Source organism: Phytophthora sojae (assembly GCF_000149755.1).
Source record: "Phytophthora sojae unplaced genomic scaffold PHYSOscaffold_1, whole genome shotgun sequence".
Taxonomy (NCBI): Eukaryota; Oomycota; class Peronosporomycetes; order Peronosporales; family Peronosporaceae; genus Phytophthora; species Phytophthora sojae.
This window is the reverse complement of record NW_009258115.1, coordinates 140,857-152,985: the sequence shown is the minus strand read 5'-3', so window position 1 is coordinate 152,985 and position 12,129 is coordinate 140,857. Positions and strand designations below refer to the sequence as shown.

Here is a 12,129-nt window from a genome sequence, read left to right as displayed (position 1 = left end):
GCTATTATTTATTGTAAGTTCGGTTAGAAATATTAAAGTGTATTTGTTTTTTTTGTTTACTTGTAAGTTAACTGATATTTGATTCCGTTGCTGAAATTTACTTTTAAATATGTGAGATTGTTGTTTTAATATTCCTAGTATTGAAAGTTTTTGTTTGGATATCGTTCAAGTGTGCGGGTTTTTATTGTATTTTACCTCTTCGCTTTCTGGTTACATAGTGACTGTCTTCGTTTAAGATATGTGGGCTTTGATAGAGACTTTGTGAAGATATCTGCTACCATTTCTTTGGTGTTACAGTATTTGACTTCAAATTCTTTTCTGTCTACTTTCTCTTGTACAAAACAGTAGCGAATGTGGATGTGCTTGCTTCTACCATGTAGTTCTGGGTTGTATGAGAGTTTGATACAACTTTGGTTATCCTCATATATGGTGATAGCATTTGGGCTTTTGTGGTTCAGCTCCAACAACAGTAAGTTCAGGAATATGAGTTCCTGCATGCAGTGGCACAGGGCTATGTATTCTGCCTCCGTAGTGGAGAGCACGACTGTGTGGTGCTTTCTAGATTGCCAGGAGATCGGGCTGCCACACATGTATGTGATGTAGCCTCCAACAGATCGTCTAGTGTCTGGACAGTTGGCATAGTCTGCGTCGGAATACGCCGTAAGGTAGCGTTGCAGGTTGTACTGCTTCACGTTGTGGATTCCTCCGAGGGTAATACCCAGTTTGCGAGTACCGTTGAGGTATCTAAGGCCTCTCTTAACAGCATTCCAGTGAGCCTTACCAGGGTTGGTTAGGAATTGGCTGACTTCTCTCAGAAAGTATGCCAGGTCAGGTCGAGTTCCCATCATCAAGTACATGAAGCTACCGACTGCCTCTCTGTACGGGATCGCTTTTATCTCGTTCTTTTCAGAGTCTGTTTTGGGACACATATCCAGGCAAAGCTTTATGCTCTTGTCCGTGGGAGTTGCTACTGGATGTGCATCGAGGTGGTTGAAGCGGTCCAGTACTTTGGTAGCGTACTTCTCTTGGTGGAGGAAGATGAATCGGTTTTTGCGATCACGAACAATGGACCACCCCAAAAGGTACTGGGCTTCACCAAGATCAGACATTTTAAAGCACTTCTTGAGCGCGTCTTTAATGTGGTTGATGATGCGAGTCGTCGGTGCAATAATGAGGAGGTCATCGACATAGACCAAGACATAGCATGTCTGACCGTCAATTTCTCCGATGAAGACACACTGATCTTTAATCAGCTTGCGGAACTTCATGGTTTTGAGAAATGCACACAGCGTGAGATACCAGATGCGGGGTGCTTGCTTTAGGCCGTAAAGGCTCTTGAGCAGTTTGCACACGAGATGTTCTTTGCCTCGGACGGTGAAACCTTCAGGTTGTTCCATGTAGATTTCTTCATCTAGGTATCCATTAAGAAACGCTGTCTTGACATCCATTTGGTTGATTTCTAGGTCAAGTAGTGCGGCGATCGTCAAGAGAAGGCGTAAGACTTCCATGCGGATGACGGGTGAGAAGATCTCATCGTAGTCAATGCCATACTTTTGGAGAAAACCTTTAATGACAAGGCGGGCTTTATAGCGATCGATGGTGCCATCGCCTTTGTATTTGACGACAAACACCCATCGACACAGGAGTGTTTTCCTTCCTTTTGGGAGAGCTGTGAGAACCCAAGTGTTATTGTCCATTAAGGACTTGTATTCCGATCGGGCAGCCGCCTTCCAGTGGCGGGCTTCAGGCAGGTTCATTGCAGCAGAATAGGTATTTGGTTCTGAAATGTGCCTAATGGCCAACAATGTGTAGATCTGCGAGAGGTGCGCTTTGCGTTCTTCCTGGTCCTCTTCATCGTTAAGTAGTGTCTTTGTTGCATCAATTGCTGCATTAACATCAGCGATTTTCGCTTTCTTGCTTGAGGTCGTGATTGTTTCCGCCGTGAGTGCGTCAGCAGTGCGTTTTAGCATGGCAGAAAGTGGTGGTAGCGCCTGTGGTGTTGGTAGAATGGGTGCCCGTTCAGTTGTCGGGTTGAGCACATTCGGGGCAGTGGTTGGATTAAGAAACTCCAGTTGAGGGAATTCATGTTCCCGGAAAGTTACATCTCTGTGTATATAATGCGGTTCGCTTGGGTGTCAAGGAGTCTGTATCCCTTTTTGTTGGATGGGAGGCCCAGGTACATGCACTTGCGAGCTCTGGCCTCAAGTTTGTTTCGGTAAAGTTCCGGTATGTGGGCGTAAGCCGTGCAGCCGAACACCTTAATGTAGTGAGCGGATGGTTGTTTCTTAAACCACTTTTCATGAGGTGTGATATTGTCCGTCACAGAGCTAGGTGTGATATTGAGTAGGTTGGCAACGTGTTTGATGCATTCCCCCCACAGTACCTGCGGCAGGTTGCCGTCAATGAGGAAAGCTCTTGTGCGCTCAAGTAGAGTGCGCATGCGCCTCTCTGCTACTCCATATGGTTGTGGAGTGTAGGCGTTTGTGAACTGCGCATGGGTGTTGTATTTCTGAAAGATGATACGACCCAGTTTCTCGTATTCTCGAGCATTGTCACTTTGCAAGTATTTGACTTCGTCGTCGTGCAAGTTCTCGTGGTAGTGGATTTCACCCACTTCTGCACGGAAAATGTTCTGGGTTTTCTTCCTAAAGTCCTCGTAGGACTCGTACAGGTCTGACTTTCGTTTAATGATGTAAATGAACATGTAACGAGTGTAGTCGTCAATGAAGGTCAGGAAATATTGACATCCTGAGAGTGTTGGGACTGGCAGGGGTCCTGCCATGTCTATGTGAACTTTTTCAAGAGGAAACTTCGCCCTTTCAACGATACGTTTATTGAATGGGTTACGGTGGGACTTAGCGTAAATGCAGGACGAGCACAAGTAGTCTTGCTTTGGGTCGAAGTTCGACAGTCCCATGTCCGTGACGGCAGATCCTGCATAATGCGGAAGTTAGGATGACCCATTCGTTTGTGCCATAACAGAACATTGTCCAACTTACCTGAGGCGGCCACATGGGCGCCTTCGTCAGAGTTCGTTGGTTTGGCTTGAAACTGGTAGAGGGACTTGCCGTCTCCAGTCTTGGCTTCCAACTTGATGCGGTGGGCGAAGAACAGCGCGCACTTCTTGGCGTTGGGGAAGTTGATCTTGAAATCGTTTCCAACCGCTTGGCGGACGGAGAGCAGGTTAAACTTCAGCTCAGGTGCATACAGCACGTCGTTGAGAACAATGACCCGCTCCTTTCCCTTGGTGTCCTTGATCTTCAGCTCCACATCACCAGCTCCCTTGATTGGAATTTGGTGGTTTCCACCGACCGTGATGGCCTTTCCCGCCATTGGCTTGAGTGGTTTGAACCACTTCGAGCTCGAGGTGACATGACGGGAACAGCCAGAGTCGACAGTCCACATGGGATCATGGTCAGACTCAAGAGCAGTGAGGCTCACCGCTTCGGTGTCTTGGCTGAGGTCCAGTGTCGTGATGGCGATGATGCCGTAGTCGCTGTTGTCCTCATCATCACGGTTGCGGCGGCCATGGTACTTGTTCCGTCCTTGGGACCTGCTATTGTCGTTGCGGTTTCCATTGCGCGGCCCGCGGTTGTTATTGCGAGACTGGTTTCCGCTGTTGCCATTGTAGTTGCCCTTGTAGGGGTGGTGGCGCTGCGACGTTTGTTGCTGTCGCTGGTGTTGCTGTTGTTGTGACCGCGGTTCCTGGAGTGGCTTCAGCTTGAAATTGGCTGGTAGTACTGTGCCGGCCTTGACATGTCCGTTGTGGGGGTGGCGTTGCAGCACAAAGCACTCCACTGTGTCGTGGTTGTCACGATGGCAGTAGGTGCACTTGAGCGATGCCGCCAGCGCTGTATCCTCCTTGGGTGGAGCCGCCACGAGCACTTGCTCAGGTGCTGAGGCTGGCATGGCTGTTTTAGCACGGGTCTCCTGGGATTCTGGGGTCCCCTGCTTGAGAACGTAGCGATTGCGCGCAAGTTCGTTCTGGACCTGGTCGCTTCCTTCCTTGTACTTCAGTGCCATCAGGTACGACTGGATAAAGTACGGGTCGCCGTGGATGGCTGCATCCTCGTACTTGCTACAGAGAGTATGATAGATCTCATACGCTTTAGTCTTTTCCTTGACCATGAGGACGTGTTGGTCGTCAATGGTATTGATCAGGAACGCCTTGGCTTTCGCTTCCATGTGGCGTAGCTTCTTGGCGCTCAGCTGTCGGCTCTTGGCCTTCAGCTTCTCAGCATGGTCCAACTCCTGCTTCTTCTGGGCAGTGAAGGACAGGACCACGGGAGGTATTTCCTTCTCCATGTCCACATCGCCGTCGTCTCCGGCGGAATCATCCGAGCTGCCATCAGAAGCCTCACTTGACGAGGAGTCTTGCGGCGAGTCGGGCTTGGCCACACCGTGGATGTCCGGATGGCAGGCCGGGTTGAGCTCTTCGTCATCGCCGAGGTCGACGTCCGAGTCCCCAGCGTAGTCTGCTTGAGTGACGAAGCCGAGGAGGTTCTTGCCGTCGAGAGCTGCGGCGACACGGGTCTTCCAGATGATGAAATTATTGCCGTTCAGGCGAGGAAAGTCGCGGTCTTTGGCGGGCGAGGCTTGCGTAGGGATCATGACCTGTTGCGGGGTGAGACTTGAGGCCGAAGACGAAGAAGACTTGAGTAGGAAGATGAAAAAGAAGTTGTGTTGAATTTAAAACAAGTTCGGACACCAGGGGTGGCACCGGAGCCTCGCTCCGGTGCCAACCATTGGTGTCCTCTTAAACATGATCAAACAGAACTTACAGGGTATATGTACCCGTACACAAACTTACAGTGCTAGTACACAGTTTGTGATCTTAGCCATATTGTGCTAGATTGGGTATTCATGCCACTATTTGAGATACTAACTTTAACATTTCTTGATGGGAGCTACGCTGTGGGCCCAGACGTGGGTCGGCCACACCCAACTTCATCACAAAATCGGAAAAGGAATTGTAACGGGCTAACTGCAGCCCGTCACGTGCCCAGAGGTTTGAGGAAGTAACATTGAACTCTGGTATTTAGTGTTGATACGCTCACTTTTTACCACATTGCGATCGTTCGCAGCAGGAGGGAGTAGATGGCGAGTAGTAGTCCACCATCCAGATTGCTAGTGGCAGCGAGGTACTGAGTTAGATATGACAATGTAGCTCAAGATGTCAGCTATCAGAGACGATATTTGCTCAGTTAATCCACGCAATACATGTATGCAGCTCACTTAACAAGGTAACTTAGTTGTGACTTGATTAATTTCAGTTTATATTGAAATGCTACCGGCTCACCGGCAAAACGAGCCCAATATTTAGAACGATACAAATTTAGAAATGATGTTCCAAAAGTATGAGACACACAATTGTGTACACATTATGTGAGGTACATTTTTGCATGATAAGCCCACGTAAATCCAAATTCCAAGGTTTTTTTCAAGTAAATTTGGATTTTAGGTTTTTTTTTCACTTGTGCTTTGTATACTTTTGAAAAACAAGCCCACTGCTAACTGCCAGTCAGCGTCTAGCCAGTTTTGCGAACTTAAGCCCACACAATCCAATCTACCTACAAGCCCGCAGCCGCCGCAGCCCCAACGACATGAGCACCCCCTTCCAGTACCACATCGAGGACGAAGGTCTCTTCGCCCTTCCCCACGTCATGGAAGTGACGTGCGACGAGGAGACCTGCGCCCTCTGGTGTATGGAGGTGGGCCTCATCGACAGGTCCAAGCTCTGCCCTCTCTGCGGGGCCAACATGAAGCCATCATTTGTGCGGAAGCGCTGGAAGTGCTCCCGCCGTGCGGAGCATGCCGAGGGGAAGGAGGTATCCCGCGGCATGCTCACCAGCTCGTTCCTAAACGAGTCCAAGCTGAAACTGCATCGCGCGGCGCGGCTCCTGCTGGCGTGGTGCATGCGGCTATCCCAAGTGCAAGCCTCCGAGATGGCGGACGTGTGCGAGCGCACTGTGCGGGACTGGTACGCGTACTGCCGCTCCACATGCTCGAAGGAGTTGCTAAAGGCGGAGTTCAAGGTACTGTTGAGTTGCGCTTTGTCGCTTAATGTTGCGATAATGTTGCGCTAATGTTGCGGTTTGTTGCTCAACAGATTGGAGGCGAAGGACATCTCGTCGAGATCGATGAGACCAGCCTCGCTAAGAAGCGTGAATACAACCGTGGTCGTTACTATCAAGGGTTCAGGCTATTTGGCGGCGTTGAGCGCTCAACTGGACGCTGGTTCGGGCGCATCGTGCACGACAAGCGTACCAAGGAAACCCTGCTCCCATCATCAAAAAAATTATCAAGCCTCGGTAAGTTTTTTATTTCTATCACGTTTTTACATGCAACTAACGTATTTGTACGATGTTAAATCTAGAACCAAGATCATGTCCGACATGTTTGCCACGTATGTCTGTGAACGTGGCAACAAGCAGCACACTCTAGAGAACAACCGCCTACTGCTGAGTATGCACTATACCCACAGTTGGGTAAACCACAACCTCAACTTCGTCGACCCCATCACCGGCACACACACCAATACCATCGAGGGGCTGTGGGAGACTAGAATCAAACGCCACATCAAAAGCATGCGAGGTATGACTAAGGAGAAGCTGGACTCCTATCTGGACGAGTATATGTGGCGCTCCTGGTTCTTCCCTCCTAAGGCCAGCATAAGTCACTATCTAGGTGGCCTCGTTGTAGCCATAATCAGGAATGAATAAAAATTTTGGAACATCATTTCTAAATTTGTATCGTTCTAAGTAGTAGGCTCGTTTTACCGGTGAGCCATGCTACCTGTTCCTCCCTCCGAGATCAGGAGTCCCTCATGTCATGGAAATTATATTATCGACCAATTATAGAAGCTAAATGCGGAATACAGACAACGACGTAAAAAATTATTTCAGAGAAGATCGGAGAGGGAGGAAGAGTGCTTGGGGCTGGCGGAGAGAAACGAAAAAGGCTAGCTTCTTCCCATGCCAATATTGCTGCAGCCATACACGTGACTCCTCTAGCTGGTCTACTGCTATAATACGTAACACTCATCCGTTCATACTTGGCTAGGCCTTCATATGTGATCTTGAACGTCTTCAGGTCTTGTCTAATCTTGGCACCGTCTTTATGTCCTGTGCGCAGCTCTACTCCTTGGCGCACGCAGTTGTCTTGAGCTGGGGTTCTAATCTTGCTACTTGCAAAATTGCGCCGCTTCGCTGCCTTCCCACGCTCGTTTTCCTTCTTGCTCCAGCCTTGCGCATAGAATGTGCTCATCGGGTTGCCATGGATCGAGCTACTTCGGTTGTTGCGCGCGTGAATTTCGGTATTATGCCTCGCCAGATTCAGCGTCAACTTGAACTCGCTCGCCACAAAGCTGCCGCGGCTGCTGCTGTATTTTCTGACATCTGCTCGATACATACGTATACTGAACATAAATCCATTTTTTCATAAACAAGACCCCTAGTCACTCAAAATGAAATGAAACTAACCTAAAGTAACAAAAATCGACTTCATTTTCAAAGAGCATGCATGACCAACTGCACAGTATATATCCCTTTCATGCAAGCGCATCTGTACTTTATAAGTTTTCATAGGTATATCAATCAAAATACAAAACCCCAAGACATTATGGAAACAAAACGGATCAAAATAACACTAACGAAAAGTCATTCTGCTAATTTAAGAGACACTTACTTCTTCATTTTCTTTGCATTCGCACGAGGAATATACTCAGTAGGGTAGACCGCTCAAAATACGAGCTAAGCTCACGCTCGTTGTTAGCAAAGTACATGTAGTTGTCGGACTCTATGAATAAAGGCTTGGTAGCTACGTTGTCTAAGCGCAATGCAGTGTCAGGTACCCTCTGCTGACCCGGGCGACGATCAATGATGATCAGGGCTGGTTTCTGAGACCAGACGATGCGCCTTGTACGGTTATCGGGGCCGCACTTGAACTTCTTGTCCATGTACAGGAGATGTTTTCCCACTGCTGGGACGGCGTGCTTCGTGTAGGCATCATCACAAAGGTTCCCGTGGTCCTCACCGGGGCGCTCCGTCTTGAGTTTCACCAAGGCATGCCTCATCAATCTAGCCGAAGGAAGTCCAGCTGCTGCGGGCACTGTTGTCCGAGAAGAGCCCGCAGAAAGAAACCTAAGGCCTCCTGATTCTTACAGAGGCGGAAGCGCGAAGTACACGGGGTGCCGTAAATCACGACGATCATGTAGCGTGCAGTACCGTAATTTTCAGGTCCTCAGTAGCCAACAAATCCAGCGAAACCATCCGTTACGACCAAATCATCTAAAGTGGACCCCCTCCACCAACAACTTCCATCCTCCAAGTGCACATATAAAGTTTTAGCCACTTACAAAAATATGGATGTCGTGTTTTCCTTTGCAGCCAAAGTAGCAAGAGAATGTGGATTTTATGTAGAACAGATGGCCCGTTCCTATTTAACAGCTAAACTTCTGACCAATCATAAAAAGTTTACAAACTGTATGCATGATGCATGCCACATGTCGATCTTCATGTGATCTCTTTTTTCTCGTATCAGCGACTACTTAGGCTCGAAGGAGTACGGTACTCCATGTTACATGTCCATCGTGATTTACGGTATCTAAACTGTAATGCAAGAAAAAATTAGCTTCAAATGAAATATAATAATCAGATTAAATGATGCAATCAGATCAGTACAACCACAAAACCCACACACTTTGACATTTTCGACATATAACATTACTGCTGCATCCTAGCTCCGCTGAGACGCTTGACAGGCTCAACAGGGAGCGTGTGGTATATGTAGTGGTGTACTGAAAACGCGCTTGCGTGAAACAGCACAACATACATGTAGCGTACGGTAGGAAGCTGTAAGACAAAGGGAGCTGAACAATGGCAATCGAGTAGGTCGAGCGCCATCAATGCAAGTCGCTCAATCCAGATGATCATGCGGTAGCTCAATGGCAGATGCACTCTCTAACTGATATGTTAAGCACAACATTGTAGGCGTGCGATAGTGGACTCTCTAGCTAACCACAGTCGCATAAAGATAGTTGATAAACAACTGGAGATTTTTTTTTGGATCAACCGCGGGACAGGCCAACTTTTGGATCAACATTTTAAGCGACGAATTTAGCTAATTCCTTGTATATTATATAAATCGTAGGTCAAGTTTGATCCAAAAGTTGATCCTTCTCGTAGTGTTGTTGCCTTCATAATTTTATGTTATATTTTCAAAAATAATATTTTTACTGAACACCATTCTGGGAAAATGCCGCGCCGCTCCAAGACCTGCCCCAAGTGCAAGAAGCGTTTCGCCACTCATGGCAACATGAAGCACCACCAGAAGAAGGTGTTTGCGTGTGGCAAGCAGTTTGTTAAGCAACGCGAGGAGCTAGCTAAACAAAAGAAAGCCTACCGAAACCGCTACGACTATCTCAGGCGCCTCGGCCGTCTGCACGAGTATCAAGGCCCCCTCCCACCATTCGACGGCCCTACGCCAACCCAGACGCCGCCTCCACGACGGTCGACACGTCGCTCGACCACGGCCGTCGAATCGTCGGGTACTGCCCCGTCCATTATCGGTCCCATCATTGTCCATGTTCACTACTACATGGACGGGCGCGCAGTTGACGATTTCTATGATTAGAAAAGTAGGTTTCTGCAGGCGATTGCAGCCGGGCTTGTGCTCTCCTCTCTGAATTATGGTCCCGTCAGCGCGGTGGTACACCATGGCCTTGCACTTGGTCCGCTTGTGGGAGCTGCACCGATAGTTTGTTGATCTTGCGGAGTCGTGATATCGCGCATAGTAGAATCCGTTGTAGTCGATAGGCCCGGTTCTGACGCGACCGGCTTCCTCTGTCTTCGTCTCTTAATCTTCTAACTCCGTCTCTTGCTCTTCACTGCCTGCCTCTTCTTCACCACCATCTTGTTCTCCGACTTCGAACAGCTCATCCATGTCGCTTGACTCCTCGAAGGGAACGGCTCAGTGTCCCCAGATGCCTGTGAGGAGGATGACCTTGGGCTGAGAAACTCCATAGTCGGTAGTCGATAAGGCAGGTCGTCGTCGGTTGATGGGAATTGTGCGAATGACCTCCAGGAAGTGTCAGGACACCAACTGGATCCACAATACCAACCTAACACTAGCGATAAGAGTGCATTTGTACTGCTAAATTTATGGATAAGATTTTTACGCATGGGATGTGTGAAAACCTCGAGTTCGGACGCTCTAGAGATACCAGACTATTAGCCAAAAGCAAAAAAACAATCTAACATTAGCGATAAGATTATGTATGTATTGCTATATTTAGGGGAAACTTTTTTATGCATCCATCGGCTACTTTCTATTACATGGGGATTTATTGTATTACATAGGATTAATTCTATTATCGACAGCTACTTTTGACGCCAGTAAAAATTTAATTAGACGCCAGCTCCGTGAGCAGTTGGAGTTCGGATATGCACCGCTACTAAGCCTTCATGGACTACAAACATGCATTGAAGAGGCCGGAAGACTTGATATATGACTGCTACCAAGCCTCTGGGTGTACTGTAGGCTTGATTTACAACTGTCACTTAGTCGCACTACACAGTACTGTAGTTGATTTAAAGTAGAGCTTTGCATAGTTTATTCCACGATTAACTATCCACACAACTGTACTTATCTACAGGACAGGATTTTGCCGCGGCGGACTGATGTAGTCACTGTGCATTTGCGATGCGACCAATCAAGCGACTGCGAACCTCGATCGACCGTGCCGTCGATGTTATCGACCGCCTCCGACAGGACCTGTTGAGGGCAGAGCGGGTCCTTGCCGATGAAATTTCCCGCCTCGACAGAAACGCGTCGCGCACCCTGCGCCAAGTCGATGGCGAACCACTATCGTCATCGTCCGACGAGAGCAGTGATGATTCGTCTCGGCCTAGAACCCCACCGTTTGTCGACAATTTTGATGACGACGAGATCCTTTTTGGCCAACCAGGACCCCCGCGCAACAATTTCAGTCAATCCGAGCGCACTCCTAGCATTTCTGACCGATCAGAGAGTTTTACTGATGCCTCTCCTAGCCAATCGGATTACTCGTCCCCTTCGCTCAGTCAATCAGGAAGCGATGAAAGCGAAGAAGAGTACAAGATCGAGACGGCAGGGTCTGCGAACAATCCAGTTGATTTAACTTACGATAGCGAGTAAGTTTTCTGTTTTCTTTTCCTTTTTTCCGTTAAGAAATACATACGTTCTGAACTGCTGTGTTTGTATTAGGTTGATTTAATTTGGGCCTTTCTGGATTTAAATTTTACCTTTTCCGGCTTTCGTACGGTAAGTAAACACATAAATTACCTCAGAGACTGGACATACAACCGCCGCGGTCCCTGCGCTTTTGCTAAGACCTCTCAGTTTACAATTTCCAAGCATCCGAACAAGTCTTTACCTCAGCTACTGTCAACAACCCCGTCCGTGACCTCCACACCCGGCTATCCTTTCCGACCTTTGCAAGCCTGTATCGAAGACTGCTGCCAACGCACCGCTTACTGTTGCGAGGCGTCGACCGTGCCTGGAATGGAGACCGAACCGACCGGCCGCTCTACCGGGCCCCCGTCCTCAATATCGCTCACCCCATCTTCAAGTGATAGCGAGGATTTTTCGGGTGTGGTAACGCGATGTCGATCAGCCGCCATTCTGTGTCGCAGACAGCGTAGTGCTGACAGCGAAGAAAAGACCGCCGAACTCGACTTCGATGACGGGGCTGGTAAAAGGCCAAGTGGCAGTGATGAGGACTACGAGTACGAAAGTGACAACGAGGGAAGCAGTGGCGACTCCCCACCGCAGCAAGACAATACCACTCCTCCAGAAACCCGTCCCGATGAAAGTGAACGAGCTGTCATGGCACACCCGGTGCTGTTCGATACGATGGAAGAGGCAAGGGCAGTTTTGGATGGGCTTGAGAACGCTCGTTTTTCCATCGACATCAATGGGAGAACGACGACGCTGTTATCGTGCACGTCTCATGTCGACTGCGCTGCGGTGGCACGGATCAAATGCAACAAAGATGAGCAGTATGTTTTATCCAGAAGTGGGATGCACACTACTGAGCCAGCCCCCCTTGAAGAGCAGCGAACCGGTATTCACAAGCCGCTGCTGCCGGAG

The 12,129-nt window shown here is 48.6% G+C and overlaps 4 protein-coding genes across 4 annotated transcripts; 2 read left to right on the top strand and 2 right to left on the bottom strand.

Annotated features, from left to right (window-relative positions):
* Positions 1–3,447: 3,447 nt before the first annotated feature.
* Positions 3,448–4,611, bottom strand: PHYSODRAFT_368429 (hypothetical protein; the record flags this gene model as incomplete). The annotated part of the gene is made up of 1 exon (XM_009515516.1): positions 3,448–4,611. A coding segment is annotated over one exon (1,164 nt), but the record flags the coding sequence as incomplete, so codon positions are not given.
* Positions 4,612–5,603: 992 nt separating this feature from the next.
* PHYSODRAFT_248293 (hypothetical protein) lies at positions 5,604–6,086 on the top strand (the record flags this gene model as incomplete). The annotated part of the gene is made up of 1 exon (XM_009515515.1): positions 5,604–6,086. One exon carries the CDS (start codon positions 5,604–5,606, stop codon positions 6,084–6,086), a length of 483 nt encoding a protein of 160 aa, XP_009513810.1.
* PHYSODRAFT_476308 (hypothetical protein) lies at positions 6,083–6,616 on the bottom strand (the record flags this gene model as incomplete). The annotated part of the gene is made up of 4 exons (XM_009515514.1): positions 6,083–6,186; positions 6,229–6,277; positions 6,380–6,455; positions 6,495–6,616. Coding segments are annotated over 4 exons (351 nt in total), but the record flags the coding sequence as incomplete, so codon positions are not given.
* Positions 6,617–9,255: 2,639 nt separating this feature from the next.
* Positions 9,256–9,633, top strand: PHYSODRAFT_320461 (hypothetical protein; the record flags this gene model as incomplete). Its single annotated transcript, XM_009515513.1, has 1 exon — positions 9,256–9,633. The coding sequence occupies one exon, from the start codon at positions 9,256–9,258 to the stop codon at positions 9,631–9,633; it is 378 nt and encodes a 125-aa protein (XP_009513808.1).
* Positions 9,634–12,129: the final 2,496 nt, after the last annotated feature.